At 47.5% G+C, this 27,705-nt stretch overlaps 2 protein-coding genes and 1 non-coding gene across 6 annotated transcripts in view; 1 reads left to right on the top strand and 2 right to left on the bottom strand.

Annotated features, from left to right (window-relative positions):
• Positions 1–23,624, top strand: part of ARHGAP10 (Rho GTPase activating protein 10) — a 381,488-nt gene extending 357,864 nt beyond the window's left edge. Inside the window, exons 21-25 of one of the 2 annotated variants that reach the window (XR_001919411.1) lie at positions 9,438–9,590; positions 10,916–11,007; positions 16,220–16,405; positions 20,104–20,241; positions 22,993–23,624. Coding sequence is in view for 1 of the 2 variants with exons in the window: in XM_018061589.1 (XP_017917078.1) it covers positions 9,438–9,590; positions 10,916–11,007; positions 16,220–16,308 (334 nt within the window). In the remaining variant the exon portion in view is untranslated. Of the gene's footprint in view, positions 1–9,437; positions 9,591–10,915; positions 11,008–16,219; positions 16,878–20,103; positions 20,242–22,992 lie in introns of those variants that run through there. The other variant, XM_018061589.1, reaches the window with a different exon arrangement.
• Positions 6,180–6,251, bottom strand: TRNAC-ACA. Its single transcript has one exon. It is a non-coding gene; the product is annotated as a tRNA-Cys (tRNA).
• NR3C2 (nuclear receptor subfamily 3 group C member 2) overlaps positions 23,501–27,705 on the bottom strand; it is a 433,501-nt gene continuing 429,296 nt past the window's right edge. For all 3 annotated transcript variants that reach the window (XM_018061588.1, XM_013970502.2, XM_005691196.3), the window contains exon 9: positions 23,501–26,240. In XM_018061588.1, coding sequence (XP_017917077.1) covers positions 26,085–26,240 — 156 coding nt within the window. In that variant the 3' untranslated portion in view covers positions 23,501–26,084. The remainder of the gene's footprint in view (positions 26,241–27,705) is intronic.

Here is a 27,705-nt window from a genome sequence, read left to right on the forward strand (position 1 = left end):
TTATTCAATTAACCAAAAGGTTTCCTGCAAGTGTGTGATAATTTCAAAAGGCTTTTATTGTTCCAATGATTTAAAAAATTATTTGGGGTTATTCTCTTTAAAACCTATTGTTAAAAATAAACATTTTATTTTGAAATAGTTTTAGATTTATAGAAAATATACAAAGATAGTATAGAGAGTTCCTGAGACCCTTCATTCAGCTTCTACTGTTAACATGTTACACTGAACCACTTTGGTTAAAACTAAGAAATCGGTTGGAATTATCACTCTCAGACAGTTTTACTTTTAACTAAACTTACTTTGGTTAAAATTAAGAAATTCATGTTGGTACAACACATACAGAATGTATTTGTATTTCACTATATATATATTTTTTTAAATTCAGTTTATTTGGAAATTTTCTATATGTTTGAATATTTTTCTAAACTTTAAAATAACTTATGAATGAAAACCTAAAAAAGAAATCATGACAGAATTTAGGGAAATCATAGAAACAAATGTAAGTGAATATATTATGTACTAAAATGTGTGATACAGTTAAAATGGTAAAGAAATATATAAGAAATAAGTAATAAAGACATATATAAGAAATAAAGAAATATATATATATATATATATTTTTTTTTTTTTAACTCATGTCCTTTTGTTCTAGGAACCAGTCCTAGATCATATATAGTCATATTGCATTTAGCAACTTTTCTTCCCCAGTGATGGCATTTCCTTAATGTTTAGAGTTTTCTTTCTTTAACATAGTTCGTTTCTTTAGGTGAAGAAGATGATTCATTAGTGAAGAAACAAGTCTGAAAAGCAGAGGCTAGAATACCTAATGGTCATAAAAAGTGAACTTGGGGCTCCAGTCACTCCCGGATGCTTTCTGCCGTAATTTTATTCATATCTTACTGCCAGGCAGCCTCTTAACAATTACTCTCACTTTAGCCAAGGAAGCTGAGACCAAGGAGATTGTTAGCCGCCTGTTTGAGTTGTGGCTGACCCTCAGCCAGGGCTGATAATGCCAGCTGTCTCCCAGCCTCCGAGAGAGTGAGAAGTGTCCTCCTCTGTTCCCCACCGGGCTCATTTTTTTTCTTTTTCTTTTTTCAACAAAAAGAGGAAGAAGCTTAGGGAGATTACGAAATTGCAGATGGGCACCCGGCCAGAGCTGTCTTGGAACCCAGGTGTCTCTGTAGAGGAGCAGCGTGTCATGGTGTGAATGAAATCCTTCAGTTGCCCTGCGTGTGGGCATTTGACTCCGTGGTCTTGTCCCCTGGGTACCTCTGCCTCCCCTCTCTCTCTCCATTCAGCTCATGTTTCAGTCCAGCCACTCACTGGTAGGGACCTGAGACTCTGAGGCCTCGTAGTCTTGTCAGAACGCAGCTTTGACCCAACATGACCTTGAATAAGCCACCTTCGCCTTTCTGCTACTGGCTTGTCATGAGTCACGTTGGAATGAGCGCAGTTACGTGTGTGTGTTGCAGAGTGCCGACGGCCAGGGTGTAGGGAGGGGGTGGGGATCCTGCTGAGCGAGGCGTCGACTTAGGGCAGAAGGTCTCTCCGGATGCCCACGTGACGGCTGCCTCTGTTCTGCGGCACCCTGGGCACCTCTACGTACGGCCCTAATCACGCTGCATCGTCATCATCAGTGTGTCCTTCTCCTCTCACCTGAATGGGTGCTCGTAGAAAACAGATGTCGTAGTGCCCTGGGTGTTCCCAGGGCAGGCGTGGGGCCTGACTGGTAGTTCTCAGATCCTGAGTGATGAGTGAACAGGGTGCGTTTTGAGCCCTCCTAGTGGTCAGCGCTGACCTCCTGGCCCACCACTGCGGTTTCTGGTGAGTTCTCAGAGTGCCTCCCCCAACTGCTGTGCCCTCACTTGGAGCCAGCAGGGTGCTGGCTGGGGAGTTCTCCTTCTCGGGCACTTCAGGAAGAGCAGTGGCATTTATTTGAACAGAGATTTCCCATAATATACAGATCGACAATATTTCCTTCTGTCTTCATTAACATTTTCAAACACTATTGCCCAGGACAGCTGTTCTAGACTTACGCTGTACGCTTCCCGGACTGGAATGAAAGATCATTTCACTAATGTGTTAGCTTCTGCTTGGAGACCTAGAAAATGAGGTTTTAAAATTTTTCCTTCCAGTGCAAACTTCTGACTTGATGCCGACACGACAAAGGCCATCTTCAGACATCTTGGTGCTTGGGGGATTTAATCACTTTAGAAAAGCAGTCATTTCTTTCCTTGAAATGTATTCTCCCTTGAATGTTACCTTATGCCCTGTGCTCCCAGAGCTTGGAACTGGGTACTTGTACTACCAGCACTGCCCAAGGCCTGACCTGCCTCAGCTATGCAAGAAATATTTGTTAGAGAGAGACAGGCTCTGGTGACTGGTGCAGCTGTTGCCGAATTTCAGCAGTTAAAAGCCTAAGTCCCCTTCCCTATTTCTGAAATGTTTGTGCTGTTTTGCTGCCAAAAAGTTTCTTAATATGCACGGTGCGTGGAGTCTGCTATTGGAGATTGGGTCGCCGTTGGAATCCCAAGCAGCATCTACTGCTGATTTGTTACGTTTTCAGAAAAATAAGCTCTGCAAAGTGTACGCATATACAGCTACGGTCATAATTTTGTGTTCAGGGTTTATTCCTCTGCATGGTGAGAGCTACAGGGTCTTTCCCTGGAGTACAGACCTGTTTTGCCAAAGCAAAGATGTTGATTTTTGTTCCTGGATAGAATTTTCTTATTATTTTCACAAATGTGAGTTCCATTCCCTACCCCCTTCCCCTCCCCAAAGCAGGAGACATCCCTGTCGTCTTTCAGTATCAGAAAGTTTTCCAGCATGAGTTTCTAAGTTAGCAGGGGGAAACCTCTGTGTTTTTTGGTGAAACCCTTTTGTTTCCATTTCTTCCTTTTCTCTGAGAAGGAAATATTCCTCCTCAAAAGAAGGTTGGCTCTTCTGCCCTGAAAATGGAGAAGAGTCACCACGCTTTCAGTTTTGTGTGAGAAGTTGGGAAGAGAGCAGAGACGCACATTCATCTTTCTCTGTAATTTATTTCTCTTTTGGTAAATGTGGTTTCTGAGCTTTTCAGGAAGAGTCGACTTCTGCCTCCCATTTTTGCAGACCACAACTTGGCTTTCAGGAAACAGGGCACTAGAGGTGCTCTTTTATAATTGGTCAGCGGCTTCTTACTCAATAAAATCAGCGGTTTATGATCACTTCAGTCTGGTTCATCAAAAATCCATTGTTAAAGGGGTAGCAGGAGGAAGGAATTAGTTTTTTTTTTTTTTTTAAGTGCTGAAACTTTGGGAAGTGAAAAGAGAGAACATTCAAAATATTTCATTATATTCCAGCATATTTGTTTTATTATGTTAGTATTTTTTATTCTTGGATCAGCCATCAGCTTAGATCTTTCATCTGAGGATATTTTTAACCAGAGTTCTCCTGTGAACTGCAGACTATAAGATATGACCTGAGTATTTTCTCAGTGCCCTCAGGGATGCTGGCATGAAGAACTGTGACATCGGAAATTTGACTCTGCTTTGCAAGCTCCCACATTGGCGCGCCATGATTCTGAGAATGCTGGCACAGGACATGGGGCTCCTGGTCAGAGTTAAAAGACTGTATTCAACACAGATAGAGCAGCCCTCAGAGGATTCCTTTGAGTCACATTTCTCATAGGGTGATGCCCTGTGGGTCAGATAACACCTGCCTGTGGAGTGCTACAAGAAAGAATCCAGAGCTCTGGAATGATGGTGGTAAAGCCTATTCTTCACTCCAGGAGAAGACACAAACTTTATCTTCCAAGGCTGTATGTTCCATAAACACCTTTGAAAAGATAACCCAGCCTCTGCTCACTAGAAGTGCATAAACAGCAGAGATTCATGTAGAACCGTCTCCCAACATGTACGCAGCTAGAGAACTTCCGGACATGCAGGAGAGACGTTCATTCACTAGGTACATGGGTGCCTTAGGGCTTCCTTCTCTCCTAGAGCGCAGGCTGAGAAAAACTGCTAGACCTTTGCTATGGGTACCCTTTCCCAAGTGCTTGAAGTCAAAGTGTTAGTCGCTTCAGTCATGTCCAACTCTTTGCCACCCCATGGACTATAGTCTGTGGGGCTCCTCTGTCCATGGAATTCTCCAGGCAAGAGTACTGGAGTGGGTTGCCATTCCCTTCTCCAGGGGATCTTCCCAACCCAGGGATTAAACCTGGTTTTCCTGCATTGCAGGCAGATTCATTACTGTCTGAGCTGCCAGGACAGACACCACCCTGCCCCAAATGCCTAGGGTTCCTCTAAAATGTTTTAAGTCAAAGAAGAGAAAGAGAATATCAGACATTCTTTCTTTTTTTTTTTAATTTTTTAAATTTTAAAATCTTTAATTCTTACATGCGTTCCCAAACATGAACCCCCCTCCCACCTCCCTCCCCACAACATCTCTCTGGGTCATCCCCATGCACCAGCCCCAAGCATGCTGCACCCTACGTCAGACATGGACTGGCGATTCAGTTCTTACATGACAGTATACATGTTAGAATTCCCATTCTCCCAAATCATCCCACCCTCTCCCTCTCCCTCTGAGTCCAAAAGTCCGTTATACACATCTGTGTCTTTTTTCCTGTCTTGCATAACAGGGTCGTCATTGCCATCTTCCTAAATTCCATATATATGTGTTAGTATACTGTATTGGTGTTTTTCTTTCTGGCTTACTTCACTCTGTATAATTGGCTCCAGTTTCATCCATCTCATCAGAACTGATTCAAATGAATTCTTTTTAACGGCTGAGTAATACTCCATTGTGTATATGTACCACAGCTTTCTTATCCATTCATCTGCTGATGGACATCTAGGTTGTTTCCATGTCCTGGCTATTATAAACAGTGCTGCGATGAACATTGGGGTACATGTGTCTCTTTCAATTCTGGTTTCCTCAGTGTGTATGCCCAGCAATGGGATTGCTGGGTCATAAGGTAGTTCTATTTGCAATTTTTTAAGGAATCTCCACACTGTTCTCCATAGTGGCTGTACTAGTTTGCATTCCCACCAACAGTGTAGGAGGGTTCCCTTTTCTCCACACCCTCTCCAGCATTTATTGCTTGCAGATTTTTGGATCGCAGCCATTCTGACTGGTGTGAAGTGGTACCTCATTGTGGTTTTGATTTGCATTTCTCTGATAATGAGTGATGTTGAGCATCTTTTCATGTGTTTGTTAGCCATCTGTATGTCTTCTTTGGAGAAATGTGTATTTAGTTCTTTGGCCCATTTTTTGATTGGGTCGTTTATTTTTCTGGAATTGAGCTGCAGAAGTTGCTTGTATATTTTTGAGATTAGTTGTTTGTCAGTTGCTTCATTTGCTATTATTTTCTCCCATTCAGAAGGCTGTCTTTTCACCTTGCTTATAGTTTCCTTTGTTGTGCAGAAGCTTTTAATTTTAATTAGATCCCATTTGTTTATTTTTGCTTTTATTTCCAGAATTCTGGGAGGTGGATCATAGAGGATCCTGCTGTGATTTATGTCTGAGAGTGTTTTGCCTATGTTCTCCTCTATAAAAACTCTCCAGAAAGCAGGAATAGAAGGAACATACCTCAACATAATAAAAGCTATCTATGACAAACCCACAGCAAACATTATCCTCAATGGTGAAAAATTGAAAGCATTTCCCCTAAAGTCAGGAACAAGACATGGGTGTCCACTTTCACCGCGACTATTCAACATAGTTCTGGAAGTTTTGGCCACAGCAATCAGAGCAGAAAAAGAAATAAAAGGAATCCAAATTGGAAAAGAAGAAGTAAAACTCTCACTGTTTGCAGATGACATGATCCTCTACATGGAAAACCCTAAAGACTCCACCAGACATTCTTTCTTAACACATTATCAACTGGAGACATATTAATGTGATTGGTGTTTGTTTCTGTAAAAATCCCCTGGTCCATAAGATATTAAAAGTAATACTTAACTGCTTTTTGAGAAGATATAAGTATTATATTTAAAGATTTAAATACTTAAAAATATTTTTTGATGCTTATTGCCAAAACAAAACCAAACCCAAATTCTGAAAAGTAGTGAAAGTGAAGTTGCTCAGTCATGTTCAACTCTTTGCGACCCCATGGACTGTAGCCTACCACGCTCCTCTGTTCATGGGATTTTCCAGGAGAGAGTACTGAAGTGGGTTGCCATTTCCTTCTCCAGGGGATCTTCCTGACCCAGGGATTGAACCTGGGTCTCCTGCATTGTAGGCAGACGCTTTACCATCTGAGCCACCCGGGAAGTCCCTGAGAAGTAGGGAATGGTTTATATAAAAATGCTCACGTTTACTATTTCTTGTCTTAAAAAAAAAATTGGGGGAAGATTGTTTTGGAGACACCTGTGAAGCATCTTCTAGCCTCTGTTAGATGAGGTGAGAAGTCAGGTCTTCAGTCTTGAGTATATTTATGTAACTGCTTCCTGCCTCGTCCCGGCTCCTTCCCAGCAGGAAGGCCAGTGGAAAGTTTCTTGTATCCTTGAGACCACTTGCTATTATTTCCCAAACTTTGTTTTGCTGGGCCAGTCTCACAGGACTTCATTTCTCCATATGACGATGCTGCCTCCCTCCAGTGGAGGCTGTTCCCAGACTTGTGTCTTCTCACCTCTCACAAATACCCCAGCCTGCAAAGTTCACATCCACAGAGAAGTCCTCAGCTGAGGCTTCTGAGATGTGGAGAAACCCAGGGACTCACATAAATAAGGACTTCCCAGGTGGTGCTAGTCATAAAGAATATCCCTGCCAATGCAGGAGACACAGGAGATGGGGCTTCGATCCCTGGGTTGGGAAGATCCCCTGGAGGAGGAAATGGCAGCCCTTGGGGTCACAGAAAGTCAGACACGACTTAGCTACTGAACATACCGCACACAAATAAAGAAGTTTAGGCTTCAGTGGGAAGTCTGGAAGGCTCCCTTTATGAATCAGTTAGTGTGGGATTGCCAGCACATCTCTGTGTTGATAGATAGCAGAAAAATCACAGAGAACAAACCAAGAAGCAAAAAAGGCTCATGCTGAGGGCTTGACTCTGGACAAGTTGGAGAAGCCAAGCTAGGGATATGCCCTTGCCTTCTGCATCTGCTAATCCAACAATTCTTTCACTTTCTAGAAGGCGTATTTTCCCTTTACAAGAAAACAAAACAGTTTTCTTTAAAAAAAAAAAAAGATATGAGGATGAAATAGATAATAGCTATAAAATTTATGACTTTCACTTTGAAAGAGCCTTATAAATATACACATTGTTACTCTGTCTTCATCTCGTGACTGTCCTCCCTTTCAGCGGATGGATGGCCATCATTTTATCGCTTGACTATTTACGACCAGGAAGAGTTGATGGGGGTGGGGAAGTACACTTCATTCTCTGCCGCCGCCACCCCCGAGCACCTTGAGTGATTGCTGGGAGATAAAATGGCAATTGTTTGGCTAAGTGTGGTCTTAAATTCTCTGTCAGAGCTTCACTCCCGCTGTCCTTTCCTGATTAGTAAGACACCATTAAAGGTTCCTTTTCTGCTAAAGAATGGAGTGACTTTTGCTGTTGGATATACGGACCCCTTTGGGATTTATAGAATGGTATATATTTATAGCTTGGTATGAAGTAGATTTGATGACTTCCAAATGAATGGCTGGAGAGGGGGATTGTAAAGAAGTTGTTCAAAGAATAACTTGCCATCTTTCGGCTGTGCTGCATGTGGGGTCTTAGTCCCCTGACCCCTGCATTGGCAGGGTGGAGTCTTAACCACCGGACCGCTGGGGAAGACCCCCAAAGTATAAAGTTCTTAAAACGTGCATCCCTCCTTTTTTTTTTTTTTTCCTTCTGATGAAGAGGATAGGAACCTTTTCTGTACTAAAAGCCTATCAAGTCAGTCATGCAACATTTCATGTACTTGATGGATAAAAGCCAGGGATAGTGTTAGACTGTCTGGATTGAGTTCCCAGATGTGGCTTGAAGACTTCCCGTGCCGAGCACTCTGCCTGGCTTCATGCAATCTACAGAAAGGATTATAAACCTGCTGTTATCCAGAGGCTGAAGAAATCCCTGAAACCATCACAGACGACCCATGCTCATCTCCCCTCCCGTTTATTGGTGTGATGTGCCTGTAGAGAAGTTCTGTGACTTAGGCCAGAGGAGAAGTGGTTGGTGGAGTGTGGGGCGGGGGGTGGCAGCTGGAGCTGAGCCGGGGGACGGGCTAGGCTGGAACAGGCAGAGGAGCGGGAGAGACGGGGGCGGAGGGCAACGTTGGGGGCCAGACCGTGGGCAGAATGGCCGGGCTGCTGGGGGAGCTGCTGGAGGGCAGGTGGGGGAGGGCACCAGTTCTTGGGGGAGGCAGATGGGGTGGACTGGGTCTTACCTGGTTGGCTGATGGAGCTCGCTGCGTGGGAAGCATGGGGCTGGGGGCTCGGCTAGGAGACCACAGCAGCAACGCAGGCGTGAGCAGGAAGAATGGGATTGCCTCCTGATACGACGAGAGGGTACAGAAAGGAACAGCCTGGGAGCTTTTGCAGAAAAGATGGACAGAACATGAGGTGCATTCTCGTATACAAGAGGAATCAAAGAGAAGGCTCTGGGACGTGGAAGGACAGAAGCTGCTTGTCGAAACTGGTTTTAGCCAAAGAGGGTGAAATTAAGGTGAAGAGCATCTGGGTGTAGCCATGCTGAATACCCATGTGTTGAAAATGTCCTTGAATGAAACGAGCAGCTTTCAGCGCATTACTTTTAAAGCAAGCTTTGTTGACCATAGTCTCAAGCCTCTGGTTTTGAGACCATTGAAGAATAATTTAATTCAGATCCACATATATTTATTGAACTCTTGATGTCTAGAGGCCCCTCCATGAGTCTGTTTACTCATCTGTTTACATTAACTTATTTTCAGAATTGGCAAATACTAGGGAATGTTCAGGTTACCAGGGGTTTGCTATTCCCTGGTTTCTCCCTTAAATGCTGGCTTTTTTGTCTACTCTAAAGGAATCTCAATTCCCAGTGGCATTTTGTTCTGAGTTTCCACATGTATAGGACCAGGTGAAAGAACTTTAGACATGAAAAGGCCACTGTTGACTTTTTAGAGGTATAGGTCACGGGCTTAACTATAGATTCTTGTGACTTTCCTTCTAAGCAGAAAACACAAATACTTCGCAAGTCCAAGCAATTTGTTTTGGCCATTGGATTCTGGTGTTCTAATTAGTGAATCAATATGATGCTGGGTTGGACAAGACTAGATCTTCTCCACAAACCTGGAGAAGCTCAGTAAGACATCTCTAGTTCTGAGGTGTGGCTCTTGGGGCTACAGACTGGGGAGGGTGGGGAGGATTCTGTCCCTTTGGATCATCCGGAGAGAGAAAGAAGCTCTCATCCTAGCTGTTGAGGAATGGAGCGTCATGTATTTGGTGTCCTATGGCCTTTATACTATTAATTCTATTCTTCAAACTTGCACCCTTAGCCCAAGCCAGGCCCGATCATCCACAGTCCAATGGCTTAACCCTCAGTCTCCAACCACACCGAGCTGCAGCCCAGCTGTTACACCTCCTTCACCCAAGCTGTCACCGTTCCCCCTCTCTCTTCCTGCCACTGTCGTGGACAAGCCACCTGAAAGGTATGTGGTTTTCAGTGTGATGTAGAGTACTGTGGTGGCGCGCAGAGGGACTTGATCAACCTGAGCGGGTTCTTGTGCTCCCTGCATGGAAAAGGCTTCCTGTCTCCTGGACTCTGGGGACATTTATAACCTTATCTTAAAGGTTCAAGAGCAAGTACATTCTTGCAAGAAATTTGCCTTATGTGAGACCTGCTTGAACCTACCCTTTCTGGTTCTGATCGTGCATTTATGAAACCATATTGTTTGGAAGAACTCCTTATACATAAATAGAAAGCTCACATACTTTGTTTTCCAGAAGGAAATGTTGTTCAGTAGCTCAGTCGTGTCTGACTCTTTGCAACCTCATGGACTGGCAGCATCCCAGCTTCCCTGTCCTCTACTGTCTCTTGGAGCTCGCTCCGACTCATGCCCATTGAGTTGGTGATGCCATCCAACCTTCTCATCTTCTGTCATCCCCTTCTCCTCCTGCCTTCAATCTTTCCCAGCACCAGGGACTTTTCCAATGAGTCAGCTGTTTGCATCAGGTATAAATGGGGCACTGGACACTGTAATTAACATGGCCCTTTGATGCGCTCGTGATGCAGAGCCCAGAGTGCTTTAGCAAAGCCCATCCTCTGGGCCAGCAGACTGGCCATCCCCATCAGTGGCCTCCCCTTCTGCCGAGAGATGGGATGCTGCCTTCTGTCCTGGTGTGCAACTGGCTGGCAGCCTGGTTTCCATCCTTCCCCACTGGGTTCTTTTCCCACGAGAACACACAGGATGTTTTGACAAGCAGAGAGAAGTTGAGCCTGATGTGTCTTTTGGGGGCGAGAGTGAGGGGGTCAAATATAGAAGACCCGGTTGAGAACAACAAGCCGTTTCCGGCGGGGGCGTGGAAACAGACTGTCAGTGGAGGATTGTGTCCTCGGCTCATGGCTGGAGCCACTGAGTATCTGTGTGCCTCTGCCCTTAACTGACTCGCCCCTGTCTCAAGACACTGGTGCTTTTCCTTAATAAACTGAAATGCATTGGAAATAAACATGCCCCATGTTTCTAGTAACACTGAATGAGAGGAAAGGGCATCCCACTGAGTGCAGAGGAGAATTAGGTGAAGAGGTTCAGGGTGAGCTTTTCAGAGAGGCTCCCTAAAAGGAAGATCTGAATTTGAAACTCGTCAATTACTTGCAGGGGCTATGGTTTCGCCCGATGTTCACTTTCCCGCTAATCTCTCTTTTGGAAGGCACTGCTGCGCGGGTGTCATAGAAATGAGATTTGGGAGATGTGGGTGGGGGAGAGGTGAGGTTTCTCACGCTTTGATCTGTGTGTCTCACGTGTTCCCTCCTCAGCGTCATCAGTCGGAAGGCCCGGGCGGTGTACCCCTGTGAAGCAGAACACAGCTCGGAATTGTCCTTCGAAATTGGAGCGATTTTTGAGGATGGTAAGTGTCCCATGGGAGCTTTGCGGGAGGTTGCCTTCTGCCCTCACAGAGGGTCTGCAGCCCAGAGCAGGCAAGCAGTCGCTGGCTGTGGGGTTGTCAGGAGCTTGTTGCTTTGGATGGGCGAGGGCCAGCCCACGTGGCTCCTGGGAACTGAACACCAGGGCCTGTGCGTGCCCTCTTCTGCTTTAATCTTGGTTTTTCTCCAAACTTTAACTCTCAAGGTCTTTCATTCAGGACATTTTTGTCCTGATGTAGAGAAGCTGGTGCAATGTGAAATCAAGAAGTGTTTCTAATTTGCACCCCTGTTTTCCTCCCAGAGTCCCCAGCTCTCTTACATGCTTCGTTTGTCAGCCCTGAGTTACAGGCAAGTGCTGTTGTCAGCCGATTTTGGTTTATCGTTCCCTTCCATTCTGAGGCTTGACACGATTTTTGCTCATTGGAATTGTGTCTGAATCTCTCGATGTGGGTATTGACTTTGCATATTGAAACCAGGGTATAGATCTTATTTGTGTGTTTAATAGTCACACGTAAGCATTTTAGGAGCTATGCCCGGTTTCAGATTTCACAAATTCCACCTGTGGTTCCATGTGTATCTCTTCCCTCCCCCTTGATTTCTTCCTTCCCAGTCCTCCTCATTATGAAACTCATCGGTTGCTATGGAAACAGCGATGCTGTGTGGGGGTGTGGCTGCCCAAAAGAGTTCTGGGGAAGCAGCGAGACCCTTTGATGCTTGGAATGGAATGGTTGATTAGCCAGCATGCTTGGAATATATGGAGTGTATCAACACAGCGCCTGGTGCTATATTGTCAGTGATGTGGCATGGGCCGACGATTGTGTTTTAGAACGCAAGCTGCCTCATTTAGAGGAGATTTCTGTATCTGTGGGATCCATACTCTGGAGAGCCAGAGACTGCCGACAGTGTCAGCAAACAAACAACAACAGAAAACCCCACGTGTGACAGAATTAAACTCCGTGGAGGAATTTCGTTCTTAAGAGTAGAAGCTTTTGCCACTGTAACATACACGGCACACGGTTTTGTCAGGAGACGGTGGTCGGCTAGCTGCCCTGCTCCAGGCCTGTCGCATATTGACGCCCATAGAGCAGAAGGGAGAGCTGAGAGCATTGAAACATGTCATTTAAGAATGAAGATGAATTCTTTTTTTTTCTTTTTTTTGCTGTACCCTCATGTATGGCACTGGAGAAGGCAATGGCACCCCAATCCAGCACTCTTGCCTGAAAAATCCCATGGGTGGAGGAGCCTGGTGGGCTGCAGTCCATGGTGTTGTGAAGAGTCGGACATGACTGAGCGACCTCACTTTCGCTTTTCACTTTCATGCATTGGAGAAGGAAATGGCAACCCACTCCAGTGTTCTTGCCTGGAGAATCCCAGGGACGGGGGAGCCTGGTGGGCTGCCGTCTGTGGGGTCACACAGAGTCGGACACGACTGAAGCAACTTAGCAGCAGCTGCATGTATGGCATCGAGTTTCCCAGGGGCTCAGATAGTAAAGAATCTGCCTGCAATGCAGGAGATGTGGGTTCCATCCCTGGGTTGGAAAGATCCCCTGGAGAAGGAAATGGCGACCCACTCTAGTATTCTTGCTTGGAGAATTCCATGGACAGAAGAGCCTGGCGGGCTACAGTCCATGCGGTTGCAAAAAGTCAGACACTTGGTGAGTCAGCAACAACATGTGCAGCATGTGGGATCTTAGTTCCTCACCAGGGATTGAACCCACCCCCCCCTGCAGTGGAATCATGGCGGCTTAACCACTGGACCGCTTTTGACGCTGTGTGATTAGATTTGTTTGGGAACCCCTGAACACAGCGTGGTTCATGTGATGTTTACGTTGGTGGAAGATGTATCTCTTAGGGTGCCTTTGGCTGCAGGTAACAAAAACTGATAGAGCTGGTGGAAGCAGTCATGAAGATGGGTTCCCTCACGCAGTAAGAAGTCTGCAGGTGGGGAGCTCCAGGGCTGCTTAACCACAGCCACAAGGGTGTCACCAGAGCCCACAGTGTGTCCATCTCAGCCTGAATACAGGGGGCCCTGGCTGCTTCCCCAGCGGGGGTGGGAAGGCTGCCCCAGTTCTGGGTATCATGGCCACGCTCAGCCACAGCAGAAAGGGTGTGCCTCATCCTTGTGTTCTGTGTTTTAGCTATGAGAAAACTGCTCCCATCTTCCTTCCTGTGTTATCTGTTCTCATGTCTCAATAGCCAGAATGAGGTCAGGTGCTCACCTTAAACCCACTGCTGGCCAGGACTTCAGACCACACTTGGTCCAGAAATTCCTCCTCTCGGCACAAAGATATAGGAAGGGGAAGTCAGAATTTCAATCAAATCTAGTTCTGCCAGCATGGATGATATTGGGAAAGGTCAGCAGATGTCTGATGCAGGAGATTGAAGACCTCCACTTCTAAAGTCCCTCGGTGGCTTGCGGGAGTCCTTCTAAGAAAAATAGCGTGTGCACAGGTGTGTGTGTGTGTGTGTGTCTTTCTCTCTGTGTGTGTGTGTGTGTGTACACAAACACATCCATGTATACATGTACACACATATATGCACACACACGTGCATCTCAGTGTGTTTTGGGAACAGGCGAGTGATTGAGAGCAGAGAGCTAAGGACTGTCAACTCTGCACTTACTTGCCCGAGGTCAGTTGGCTTTTCCCCTTTCCGTGTGACCTGGACAAGTTCCTTAAGCTCTCTCTGCCTCAGGTCCTCCATCCTGATGCACAAGGATGTTCTCACGGGTGGTGATGTGTCAGGGCAGCATTTGGGGCCCGAGTGCAGCACAGACATCTGAGGAGGCTGTTGCTGACCACAGAGCCTCGCTTGGTGCCCTGTGGACCCAGCTCCAATTTGAGCCAAGGCACAGAGCCCTCAGACTGGGCGGTCTGTGATGCTGGTCTGGATGGCTGGCTGGGGCACCCAGGGAGTATCGGGTGTTCCTCAGGCCTTCCCCCAGGCCAGCTACCCCAGAGGTGCTTACTGATGTGTTGACACCCTCCCTCTCCACGAGCATACTCGCCTGTCATTTGATGTGAACTCCATACCTTGCAGCTCTGCCCCCTCGTTTTGCAGCAGCAAATACACATGGGGACTGTGTTCAGAACCCATGCCCCCAGACTGACTGTTTCTTAAGGAGGTTCTTAAAGGTCACAGACAGTGGAAGACCCTTTGTCTTTGCTGTTCAGTCGCTGTCATGTCCCACTCTTTGTGACCTCATGGACTACAGCCCGCCAGGCCCCTCTGTCCTTCACTATCTCCCGGAGTTTGCGTAAATTCATGTCCATTGAGTCGGTGATGCTCTCTAACCATCTCATCCTCTGCTGCCCTCTTCTCCTGCCCTCAATCTTTCCCAGCCTTGGGGTCTTTTCCAGTGAGTCGGCTTTTTGCATCAGGTGGCTAAAGTCTTGGAGCTTCAACTTCAGTATCAGTCCTTCCAATGAATATTTAGGGTTGATTTCCTTTAGGATGGACTGATTTGATCTCCTTGCAGTCCAAGGGACTCTCAAGAGTCTTCTTCAGCACCATGGTACAAAAACATCAGTTCTTCAGTGTGCAGCTTTCCTTATGATCCACCTCTCACATCTGTGCATGACTGCTGGGAAAACCATAGCTTTGACTGTATCGTATGATGTCTTTGCTTTTTAATGTGCTGTCTAGGTTTGCCATAGCTTTTATTCCAAGGAGCAAGCATCTTTTAATTTCACAGCTGCGGTCACTGTCTGCAGTGATTTTGGAGCCCAAGAAAATAAAATCTGTCACTGCTTCTACTTTCTTCCCATCTATTTGCCATGAAGTGCTGAGACGCCTAATGCTTAAGCTGTTATTCTGGGGCGGTGCTCCCCATCTCCCATAGTGGGCGCTGTGTGTGTAAGGTCTCAGGGCAGATGACGTTCTCATGAGACACCCCGCCCCCTCCCAATACACACATGTACACGTGCGTGCCTGCACACACACACATACACAAGGCACGTGTAGGGGTTATTTATGAGGCCTCTGACCTGGTCTGAAGCATTGAGAGTGGTCTTGGAGGGCAGGTGGGGTGCCAACATCTGAAGGCTGTCCAGGCGTAAATGGGAGCAGGAGCAGAGGGCCAGCCGTGTAAAGCTCAGACTGTGGGTGGCTACACAGAAGTAGGTTATGGACTCCATTTGCTGAGTTGCAGTCAGCATTGAAAAATAGGAAACCGTGCATTAAAAAAAAAAAAAAGTGCATTGAACATAGTGAGAAGCATTATCCCATGAAGCTTTTGTGTGTTGGGCACATGTCCGCATGTGCTAGGTTTCAGCTATTCTGATGGCTTGTGGTCACGCCTGCTGTGCTTGGCCAGTTCCTGACCTGGTCTGCTGGGCCGGGACACACCTCCCCTTCCTTCTGTGGACATGGCTCCATGTCTGCTCCTGGTCTGGCCTGAGCTGGGATCGCCCCATGGCTGTGGGGGGACCAGATGCTTCCAGACCCTAGTGATGAGCCTGAGACCCTGTGCTGTCCAGCCTGTGGTCACTGTCCTGCGTATCGTTGTGGTTCTGTGGAACCTGGAGTCGCCCGACACTGGCTCGGGTGTGGAAGGCCTCCCCCTGCCCTCAGGGACGCCCCACGCAGATGCCAGTCAGACGCGGTACCCAGATGATGCTGGTGAGGCCTGGCGACTGCTGAGAATGGCCGAGGAAGACTCCCCAGAGGAGAGGGTGTCTGGGGGTCTCTGAAGAGGAAGAATCCCCCGTGAAGAGGTGGGGGAAGTAGACGTCAGCGGAAAGCACTGCCCGTGCAGAGGCCTGGAGATTCACTTGGGGGCTTCTCTGGGCCATTCCCTGTGGGTGACCTGCTGTGGGCAGAGTCGGGGCGGGTGGGGAGGTGGCTGGGCCAGGTGCCTATGGAAGCTTGGGTTTGTTCCTTCGGAACATGGAGGGTTGTGCTGTGATCAGCCGGGTGTTCTGGAAAGTTCACTGAGCTCCCTGGTGCACCGTGGTTTAGGAGGAGCCCCACCAGACGCTGAGGGGATGGGTTAGGAGGCTGCCGTAGGGAGGAGGAATGGAGGCTGGGGTGACTGGTGGGAGGGGGGGCCCTGTAGATAACTCTCATGCAGACTTGTAACCAGACGACCCAGGAGTAGCCCCCGTTGGGTTTGATTGACACACTGCGGGGCAGGGAGTTCACTGGTGGCAAGTACCTGGGGTGTTTTGGTAACGAGTGATGTCTCTTCCTTTGCAGTGCAAACCTCAAGGGAACCTGGCTGGCTGGAAGGGACTTTGAATGGCAAGAGGGGGCTGATTCCACAGAATTACGTCAAGCTGCTGTAGCGCCTGGCCGCAGACCCTGGCCCCAGAGCACCTTCCTGGGAGCGGCGAGCGCCGTCCACCTCCTGGGCGGAACCCACGGCCACCTGGACACTCCAGGGTGGGGAGCGGGGACAGACGGCTTGAGGTGGGGGGTGAACCGTGTTGGGCGGTGTGGATCTGAGCAGCAGGAGAAGGCTGTCCAGATGGACAGGAGAGACTCTGCATCTGGCACACCTTGGGACCTGTGGTTTTAAATTATCTGGTCTCCAGAGCAAGGGGGAGGGCGCCCCACTGGCAGCCCCGTCACGGGACACGTCTCCTCACACCTGGAAGGGAACTGTGCTGCGAGATGTGCCCTGAACGCTGGTGTCATTGAGGGACGGCAGCAGGCCAGCACAGGCTGCACAGCAGACCGAGGCTCCTGCCCGGACGCACGGCCGCCCTCCCCGGGGACCCACGCTCGCTGACTCAGGGCGCCTGCGGGCTCACGACAAGCTTCTCTGTGCTGCCCACTGGTGTGCTGTTTGCCCGACATCCCCTTTCTGCCCCGAGTTTTCTGTACGTGAAATAAAGTCTAATTTACTATGGGATTTGTGTCCTCACGTGGGGAAGAGGTGGTGGAACTCACTCGCTCTGTATCATCTCCTGGTGTGGCTGGTGGGTGGGCTCGCACTCTCCCCTGGTGTTGGCATGCACACGCTCACAGGCCGGATGGATTAACCAGCAGCCTGGCTGCTTTGGAATGGGGCGTGTTTCTGGGGACACGGGTCCCCTCTCTGACAGGTGAGATCCTGGCGGGTCCCCTCCAGCTACCTCAGAGGGCCTTGGGGGACCCCAAACAGGACGGAGCTGGGGCACTTTCCCCAGAGCTTTGTGTGTGAGGGCCACCTCCTGATGAGCTTCTGTGTATAGCCCTGTATCACGACCCCCACCCTCCCAATCCCATTCCCTCTCTTCGAGACTGCAGTGCCCATCTCTCCGTCTGGATTAAGCCGGGCTATAGGGCTGTCTGGGCCATATGGACCCAGAGCCTGCTTGGAGGAACTTCTGCCACATCCTTGCATACAGGGAGTTCCAAGTGATGCTTCTGTGGTCTTCCCAGCCTCTGACTCCCAGGCACAGCCTAAACCAACCTCTCCGGGAAGAGGGGACCTCTCTGCCCCCGGACCTTGAGTCCCTGGAGTGTGCAGCTCATTTGTAGGGGCCTCAGGACTGTGAAGCCAGCCCTGCTCCAGGGTCTGCTCGGGGGGCCCAGCATCTCTCTTTTTCCATAGAGGCTTCCTGGTCTGTTACAGTTCTCCCCTCAGATTGTCCCTGGAAGGATGTGTCTGGCACCCTCTTCCCCAGGTGAGATGATCCCAGAGTGCTGGTTATCAGTGTGGAGCTCGCCTCCCCTGAACCATGTAAAGTATCAAGTTTGGGGTCAGGTGTGTGTGGAGAGGCAGGCCCATTGAGAAGTATCCATTTTCTGACCAATGTGTTAAGTCGCTCAGTCATGTCCGACTCTTGGCAACCTCACGGACTGTAGCCCACCAGGCTCTTCTGTCCATGGGGTCATCCAGGAAGAAATACTGGAGTGTGTTGCCATTAGTGCAATATAATTGAAAATGCTGAACTGTGGGCCCAGTGGAGAGTATTGGAGCTACCAGGGCCTGGCCCTGGGGCTGTGGGCCAGGCTGGCAAGAGGGTGGGGGTGGCGCCTGTTTTGAGTTCTCCCTTCCTGCTCCTGCCTGCTGGTTAGAGGTACAGGAGAGAAGCTCGACCGGGAGCAAACGTCCCTATTTCTGTGGGAAAGTGCAAGCTCGTGGGCAGTCAGGGTGAGTGGACTCAGATGAGCGCTGGAGCGGTTTCCTAGCTGTATTCTTCACTGGAGTCCACCCATCGGCAGTGGACAGAGGACCTACCGAGTTGCGACTGGATGCCTTTGCTCTCTGCTGTTGCCCCCAAGCTGCTGTTAGCTCCCAAAGTATACTTCTCACCACTTCCTTGGTCATGGAAATCGCTGTAAGGTCTGGCTACCGGGGTGGGCTTTCCAGATGGCACTAGTGGTAAAGAAACAGACGTGGGCTTGATCCCTTCAGCGGGAAGATCCCCTGGAGGAGGGCATGGCAACACACTCTAGTATTCTTGCTGGAGAATCCCCATGGACAGAGGAGCCTGGTGGGCTGGAGTCCATAGAGTCGCAGAGTCAGACACGCCTGAAGTGACTTAGCACACAAACTGGCTACCTGTATGGTTTAGGGCAAATTAAATAGACTCTGATTCTGTTCCTGCCTCCTCAAAAGCCAAGGATACTCTGAGATTTGGGGTTGAAGTGATAGTATCTGCTCAGCGGGCAATGCTAGTCCCGGTACTGATGGAGTCACTTGCTTCCAGCCCCCGTTGCCATGGGCCACCATCTGGTCACTGCTGCCCCCTGTACTGATGTTAACTGATGTGAGAGTCGCTTGCATCTTTGTTGTCGGGGCGTCTGTGCCCTGTAGGATGACAGTGTAACAGTAGTGAAGCCTCAGGATAGCGCTGCCTGCAAGGGTTCCCCCAGCCCTGCAGACTCCTCTCTGGTTGTTCCAGGAAGAACAGGGTTACGCCAGCGGGGAGCTGGAGTGTCGGGGTGTCTTCCTCTGCTAACAGGTGGTGCCAGGCGGCCCCCGGCCGGGGAGCTTTCCTCTGGGCCTGGCCCAGAGTACGCTTAATAACGGGACCAGGAGGTATTCTCTTCCACCTGCAAATCTCTCCCCAGAAGAGACAGGAGTGTGGTGGTCTGTGGGAGTAGTTCCCTGAGCATCTACTGAAGGCTGGCTGAGCAGCAGCCCTGCCTCCCTCAGGACCCAGGCCCCTCAGCCCACCTAGTTCAGCACCAGCTGCCTCCACCAGCTGTCATCCCGTGTTCTTTCAGAAGCATGATGGGGGGGAGGTGGGCTTTGAGCAAAAGAGGGCACTCAGATTGCTTACTTGCAGTGGAGCTTGCATTCTATGAGGTCACTAAAAGGCTGGCCCTGGGGGTCCCTGCACCCAGAAAGGACACGCCAGATGAGAACAGAGCCAGGTGGCCTGAGGGGGGGCGGTTATAACCCCCTCTTTCTTTGTAGCAACAGAAGCATCTATAGTTGGGGGTGGCGGGGTGGGGGGACACTGGACTGTTTGTGTTGGTGGTGGACATTCAGTGCATTCGTACTTTACCGGGCCTGACTCAGCCAGGGGCAGTTATTTTAATGAAGGATGTCGAGCAGAGAGCTTGGTTCAAGTTCAGTAAGCTGGTCACACTCTTTCTCCTTTATTGTCTTACTTCTGGGGGCTGGTAGGGGGTAAGGGCTGTTAGGAGTTGAATTGTGTACCCCCTTCCAAAATTCATATGCTGAAGTCCTAACCCCGGTACCTGAATGTGACCTCATTGGGCAACAGGATCATGGCAGATGTCATCAACTCAGGTGAGGCTGGTGGGGCTGAACTGGTGTCCTTAGAGAAAGGGGCAATTTGGACAGAGACAAGCGTAAGGGAAGACAGTGTCAAGACACACAGGGAGACAGTGGCCACGTACAAGCCAGGAGGAGAGGCCGAATCTTCCCTTAGAGGGACCCAACCCTGATGACCTCGTGATCTCAGACTTCCAGGCTCCCAGATGGGGAGACGAGACATCCCTGTTTTAAGCTCCCCCGTTTGTAGTACCTTGTGACATTTCTAGGAAACAAACATGGTGGCTAAAAGTGCATGTTTTGAGTTAAAAAAATATACATATATACCTATTTTGAAATTCTATTTTCCCTATTTTGTACCTTGCTGATCTTGAATGTGTTCCCTTGACCTCTTATGCATCAGTTTGCAGCCATGAAATGGAGAGAGTGGTACCAGCCTCCCTGGAGGACTGTGACAAACGATGATGTGAAGCGTCTGGAGGGCACCCAGCAAGAAACGGGGTTTAGTAAATGCGGAAGATGGAAGAAGGCAACCACAGAGGTACCTGGGGGCTGGTCTCTGCCCCCTTCTCCTCTCACAGCCACACCCTGCTTCCCTCGAGCCTGCACGCTCCAAGGCCATGCCTTGCTCTCTCCCTCTGCCCTACACTGTCCCGCCTTCCCCTGCCTTCCCAAGGGCACTCCATGCCTTTATTTTTAAAGTAATTCATTTGGTTTAGTTGAGGCTGGTATTAGTTGTGGTGTACAGGCTTAGTTGCTCCAAGGTATGTGGGATATTAGTTCCCCAACCAGGAACTGAACCCATGTTCCCTGCATTGGAAGGCCGATTTTCAACCACTGGACTACCAGGGAAGTCCCCCCATTCCATTTCCCACTGGACTCCTTATCACCTGCTCACTGGTTGTCCCTTCAAGACTCTCACCAGGCTGGGTGGCTCTTTCCCCAGCCAGATGTTCTACGTGACTCTGAATCTTCCAGAGCCACCCAACTTTCTTCCCTCCCTCCTGTGGGAGGAAGTTATTCCAGGAGCGTGTCCTCAAACAGCTTTCTGGCTTGAGCTCTGAGAACGTCTTCTCCAGTGCTTGTCAGCACTCTTTATCCTTGACTGGCCTGGGTGGTAATTTATTGCTACCCTGTCTGGGTAAGCTGGCACATTCTCCTGATGCTTTCATGTCTGGCTAAAAGTGTCTCAATCTGCTGAGTAGAATACCTTGGAGAATTCTTTCCTATCAGAAGATCAACCTGATTGGAAAGAAGAGTTTTAATTTTTGCCCACCAAGAGACTTGCACTTTGGACTTAGGCAATAAGTGCATGGGATTCATTGAGGCTGCTCAATACCATGCGTTACAGTTTCTGGATTTTTCCTTCCTTCGATGGTTTAACAGCTGCAGGTGGAGCAGCTCGGAGTGTGGGCAGAACATGATCTGACTCAGTTCAAGCAAGTTTTCACCACAACCGTCTCTGGATCAGGCTGGACCAGGGCATGAAGATCCAAAGAAATGGTTTTTTTCTGGCCATGGAAAACTTGAAAATCACTGTCTTGGCAACATAAATTCTATGAAAAATACCTAAGTTGTGCATGGTACATTGGTTGAATTATCCCATATTTCATCCCTCACTGGATGCATGCCCTTTATGGGTAACCCTCCCGTGTGAACTATGGGCTTGACTTCGTAATTTGCTTTGGCCAACGAAACAGAGGCAAACTTGATGCAATTAGAAGCTTGAAAAGTGCTATACATTTCCACTGTCCTAGAGCCTTGCTTATACCATGAAAATATGCCCAGATGGCCTGCTAGAGGAGAGGCTGCATGGAGCAAAACTAGCTCAGACCAGTTGGCTACATGACCAGCCTGGCCCAGACCAGCAGCACTTCCCCCACTAGCTAACTTAGGAGAATAATGAATGATGGCTGCTTTAAAGCACTCAGTGTTTGGGTGGTTTGCAGCAAACTGTGACTGTGCTCCTTCATTCACTTTCCTTTGGATTCAGGTTTGGTCTGAGAGTCCCTTGGCCAGCAAGAGATCAAACCAGTCATTCCTAAAGGGAATCAGTCCTGAATGTCCATTGGAAAAGATCCTGATGCTGGGAAAGATTGAGGGCAAGAGGAGAAGCAGGTGACAGAGGATGGGTGTTGAATGGCATCACCAACTCAATGGACATGAGTTTGAGCAAACTTCGGAAAGTAGTGACGGACAGGGAAACCTGGAGTGCTACAGTCCATGGTGTTGCAATGAGTCGGACATGACTTAGCAACTAACAACAGGTTTGGTCTGTGTTGAATGTTAAAATCCTATTTTACTCTTCTCTTATCCAACATTATTTTGGAAGCCGCTGCTTTATTTCCAAGAAAATTGCTGCAACAGCAATTGGATGATTTGAAATTAAGGTGCTGGAGATACTTGTAATCAAGTCATTTTAGTCTGTGGACATTTGCACTTTATCAAAAAGCATGTGGAGCTGCCCTGAAGAAGGAAATGGCACCCCACTCCAGTGTTCTTGCCTGGCAAATCCCGTGGATGGAGGAGCCTGGTGGGCTGCAGTCCATAGGGTTACAAAGAGTCCAGACACAACTGAGAGACTCACACACATGTGAAGCTGACTTTAAAATAAGGGAATGTTGTTTTCTATTTGTTTGAGGGACACTTATAACAAACCCCTAACTATATATGCATCACTATGCATAATTTTTACCGCTTTGGCGTACAGTGGCTGGCTGGCTCGCTCAGCGGCAGAAACTTAGTTCTTAGCTAATGATTCCTAAATGTGCAGGTGGATCCTTTGGGTCTGAGAGCACGTTAAGACCTTCCTAGAAATACAGGAAGGTTCCTGGCTCATTGACCCAGGAACAAGCCTGCTCTATGAAGAAAGAGCACTCACTTTAGCCAAAGGTGCACATCCAAGGGGCCCCATGTCTAGCTACGCAGACTCACAGACCATGATGGCTTTTGTTTAAAGTTAGAGGCTCTCTGTGAGAAACCCTGTTCCCTCATAGGTCAGACTGCATACATTCTAAGATGTAAAATTATCTTCGTTTTCAATAAATTTTTACAAACAAATCTGTGCACAAAGCTCAAAAGTTTTTTCCTGCGCTGTGTCTCATGGCTAATGTTGTGTTTCAGAAATAGATCAGTTGTATTAAAGCAAAGTTGTGTTTAACCGTCAGTCTTCTAGTTTGACTGATCCGTCACTTAAATGACACATTAAAAATGACACATGAATTTCTCTTGTGGGAAATACGTGTTTTCTAATTTTCAGATGAGCTGATAATTCCTGACTGCTCTTTTGTAGTCTGTATTGCTGAATGAAGTCCAGAGGAGCAGCCTGTAAGGAATGTGAGGAGCATTATGACTGATGGCTGATGGAGTTTCTTGAAGCCCAAGAGGACCTGGGGTGAGAATAAGACTCCACTGTGTGGAAGAGGACCTGGGAATGAGACGGGGCATCTGGTGTACTCAGGTGAGTCTGTAAACAAGCTTCCATGTGGTTGTGAAGATAAATGAGGCCATGTACATATCGAATTTAGTGGCTACATCAGCAGTAATTATTGTTATAAAATTGTCATGGGGTATATTTCCGTGAACCAAATATTAGCACTAAGAAACAAAACATTTCACCAGTCCCCCAAAAGAGTAATTAATATGTGGATAACACAGGGCTTCCTAACATGGGTAGGGCGTGGGCATAGTGATTCCATCTTGGATGTAGGCAGAGGGGCATATGATCCATATTTAAAAGGCCACAAAATCCATGTATTCCTATAGACGTGCAAATGAACTGTTTCCAAAACAACAGGTGATTAAAGTAAAGGATTTATTGTAATCTGCTTACAGTCCTTTGCAAAGACAGACATATGTTTTTGCATAAAGATATAAATTGCTTCATTTTAAACTAATTTAGTGTGGTTTTTTTTTTAATTATATGAAGAAGTTTTGGTGAATTATGAATTGTACCAAACCAAGATTTTAAAGAGCAATATGGTACAAAAATAAGAGCAGACAGACAATTTGGACTGGGACAGGCATTCAACAGTGGATTTAGAATATGGCTTTGCTGTTTACTCAAGCAAAGTTACCCGGAGACACACAAAGAGTCAGTAACTTTGTTAATACAAAAAGCTGATGCAGACTGTCTCCATCCCAAACCCGGTTACGTCGAAATTCTGATTTCATGAAAAGTTAGTCTGAGCTAAAAGCTGCTCTTATGAAGCCATTTCTTTCCCAGAAACCCCCAGTCTGCATGCGGTGTATTTATCGCCTTCCAAGTGTGGCTTTCATATTGCTGTGCATGTAAGTTGACTGTATTGAGAGATCTGCCTATAAATTAAATTCCTGAAATTGCAAATTATGTAAGAAAAAACTCCTCTGTCTGAGTGCAGCTTTCACAGGTTTCCCCTTGCATAAGGCAGGTGTCTTCTGAGAGACAGGGTAATGTTGCCTGCATGGTGAACCCTGGAGAAAAGGGTTGATCCCAGCGCTGCCATCTCCCGGCCTTGGGGTTCCCCAGCTCTAGCTTTTAGGTTTTGGAAAAGAATACGATTTCACTGAGTACCTGTTGATTATCATCACTTTTCCAAGATTAATTTGGCCTCTATTCAAAGCAGTTTATTTAGTGCAATCATATTAAGTTTCCCCAAAGATATATATATATGTTTGTGATTTGGGGCAAGAGAAAAAGCCATAAATTGCCTCAGTGCCAAACAGATTAGTGAATTAAAAATTTTAGTGCCACTGTCTTGCTTTTATGATCTGTAGTGTTTTTTTTTTCCAAAACTGTTTACATATAAAATTTTATTTTTAAAACCTACCTTTTAAAAATCTAAAAACCCTCTAATTATCGTGCGGTCTCCACGCTGTTCTGACTGAACTGTGCCCAGGGGCATCTTCCGAGGGCTTCCTGCCACGACCTACGTGTTCCTGTGATCAGTTCCAGGAGTGCAACACCCCCTTCTGTGACCGGAAGTGAACATTTCACCTTTTGCAGACAGAGAGAGTGCATGGAATTTTTCCCCGCCCCCCTGAAAGCAGAAAATTCAATTTCTAAAATGGGATGAGGATGAGCACTCTGAGCCACAGCCTTTCCAGTCTCTCTCCTAAAGTAGATTCTGCTTCTTGAGGGGAAAGAGGCAGCTTTCCTAAAGCCACAGCACTCCTGGGACATCCTCTCACAGGGGTGTCGTCGAAGGACGCCTTCAAGGAGCTGCAGACAGCACGCTGCGCTGTCCCCACTGGAAGGAGGATGGAGCCGAAGCTGGAAAATGCGCTCTAGTCCCACGAACACCCCAAGCGGGAGACCAAGGACGAAATGAAAGTACAGAAGTAGAAAGGCTTGGAGACAACCAAGAGGTTTAAGTGTGGTTATTTACAACAGAGACTGTAAAATGGTAAATTAGATATGAAGCTAAAAAAGGCACAGCTTTCCCTTTCTTAAATACACTGTAAACGGTTCATGATGCATGCAGAACATTTCACTTTACAAAAAAAAATTTTTTTTTTACCTTGTTGGTTTAGACAAAGATAGTACTTAAATAGTCTCCAGCAAAATAGAATTCTTTCAAAAATACTTTCCCATTCATCCTATTAACCATTAAAGTTTTTTTTTTTGTATGTGTCTCATTTACAAAAGTTCCTTATACCTTATTTTAGGTCCTTCACAATTTATACATACAATAATGTACAGCACAGCAAAAGACTGCAAAAATTATCTGTAAAGCCAACACAATAGATACTAGAAATTGAAACCAAGGCATTTTTCTGAACATCTTATCCATTCTAATTAAATAATAAGTGGAGAGGGTGTGGATACCAGTGATGCAGAAAGACGTGGGTGAAGACGCACCCCGAGGGAGCTGCCAGTCCACTCCACGTGCTCCGTTATTACACAACAGGAATCTGTATATGTTTTTTCTTTTTTCGTTTTTTTTTTAAATAACAAAAGAATATTAATGCCCCATATTGACTATACGTTTTTATGTGCAAACCAAGGGTGAGCTTGAAAAAGTTCGTTAGTTCTTGAACCCTTTTAACACACGCGAACGATCCCAGAAACGACATGGCATAGTTAAAACTTCCATCTGTTAAAATATCAAAATCAGAAAGTTATTGACTAGATATGGCTTTTCATCCAGAGGAACAGGAACATGTTTCTAAGCGCTGGGGGTTGGAGAAGGAAGAACCTTCCAGACTGTGCAGGTCTCGCCAAAGCCACGTCACCCTGCCTGCCCGCCTCCCAACCCTTGACATGATTTTCAACTTGAGAAACTGCTGAACAAGTGGGAATAAACCATCATGTGTGTCAAAAATAGGATTTTTCTTGGGTCCTTCGTGGGTGTGGAACAACACGGGGAAACTTAAGGCAAAGTTCTTCCTGTGAGACGTCTGCCGTCACTTCCTGTGAAAGTAAAGGGTCTTGGCGTTCCCGGACTCCACCTTTGGCAGCTGGTCACTGATGATCTCCACCAGCATGGCTGGGAACTCCACTTTCAGGGCCTGGGACTCCCGGAAGGTATAGAAGCAAAATTCCAACAAGTCGCTCACCAGCTGCAACAGACAGACAGAGGGCCGTGACGTCAAAGCCTGACTCCCACTCTGGCCTGCAGCCGGGGCAATGTTCATAAACCCGTGTCTACGAAGCCGCCCGGCTCATGTGGCTAAGTCATCCATCTTGGGGGAGGAAGGAGGATGTACCTGCTGCGTGGAATATGCCTTTTGTGCAAAACAGATTCCAGTGGAGCTGTGTCAGGGTTGACTCTTAAACATTATCAGTGGCTCAGGGCCAGTAACAGAGTCCAGAGTGGCTGCAAACATCACTGACTCTCACTTTTAAGTGTGGAGTTGGGTGGGGCAGGTATTAGTACATGTGTGTAGCTCTGGACCCTGGCACTGAGCCTTCCCCAGCCTGTAAGGCCTGACCGGGCCCTGCCAGTGGAGTTGTGGCTGCTGGGGGGGCCAGACTCCTTCCTTCAGGACCCCAGTCCTGAGCTGAGCGCTGAGAGGTCTTGTCTTAAGGTGGGATTGACATGTAACTTGGTGGGAGTTTAAGGTGTACAAGGGGTAGATTTGACACACTTATAATATTGCAACATGAACACCTCTATTAAGGCACATCGTTACCATTTCTTTTTTATGGTGAGAACTTTTAGATCTCACTTAGCAGCTTTCCAGTGTATAATACAGCATTATTACCATAGCCACCATGCTGTATACTAGATCCCCAGAACTTTTCTGTTCCTCTTATAACTGGAAATGTGTACTCTGACCGTTGTCTCATTTCCCCCACCTTCTGGTAACTACCATTCTACTGTCGCTATCCGTTAGCTTTTTAGGTTCCACATGTGAGTGAGGCTGTACAGGAGTTTTCTAATATATCTCACCGAGCATAAGCCTCCCTGGGCTTTCCTGGTGGCTCGGATTAGGTAAAGAATCCGCCTGCAATGCCGGAGACCTGGGTTTGATCCCTGGGTCGGGAAGATCCCCTGGAGGAGAGCATGGCAACCCACTCCAGTATTCTTGCCTGGAGAATCCCCATGGAGAGGGGAGTCTGTGGGCTACAGTCCATGGAGTTGCAAAGAGTCAGACACGACTGAGCGACTAAGCACAGCACAGTCTTCCCTAGATGCATCCATGTTGTTGCAAACAGTGGCGTCTCCTTGTTTCTCATGGCTGGATAATATTCCTGTGTGTGTATAATATATATTGATGTATTATAATATTATCTTTATCCATTCATCCATTCTCAGTCACTCTGAGAACACGAAAGCATCAAGGGAAACTGTCTTGCCACCTGTCCAGCCATCTTCCCTCCTCTGTGACCCAAGGACTTTGCTGTCCTCCTGGATGTGAACTACTCCCAATTCTGTCAGGTGAAAAAAAAGACAAACCCACAAATGCAGTATAGCATTACTGGTTGCTTACTAGGAATATAATTTCAAATGAGAAAGTATATATTCTAATTTTTCTTGAGTTAATTCCATATCCTATTATGGGGAAGATGACTTTTGGTCGT

The sequence above is a fragment of the Capra hircus genome, chromosome 17, assembly GCF_001704415.2.
Source record: "Capra hircus breed San Clemente chromosome 17, ASM170441v1, whole genome shotgun sequence".
Lineage (NCBI taxonomy): Eukaryota > Metazoa > Chordata > Mammalia > Artiodactyla > Bovidae > Capra > Capra hircus.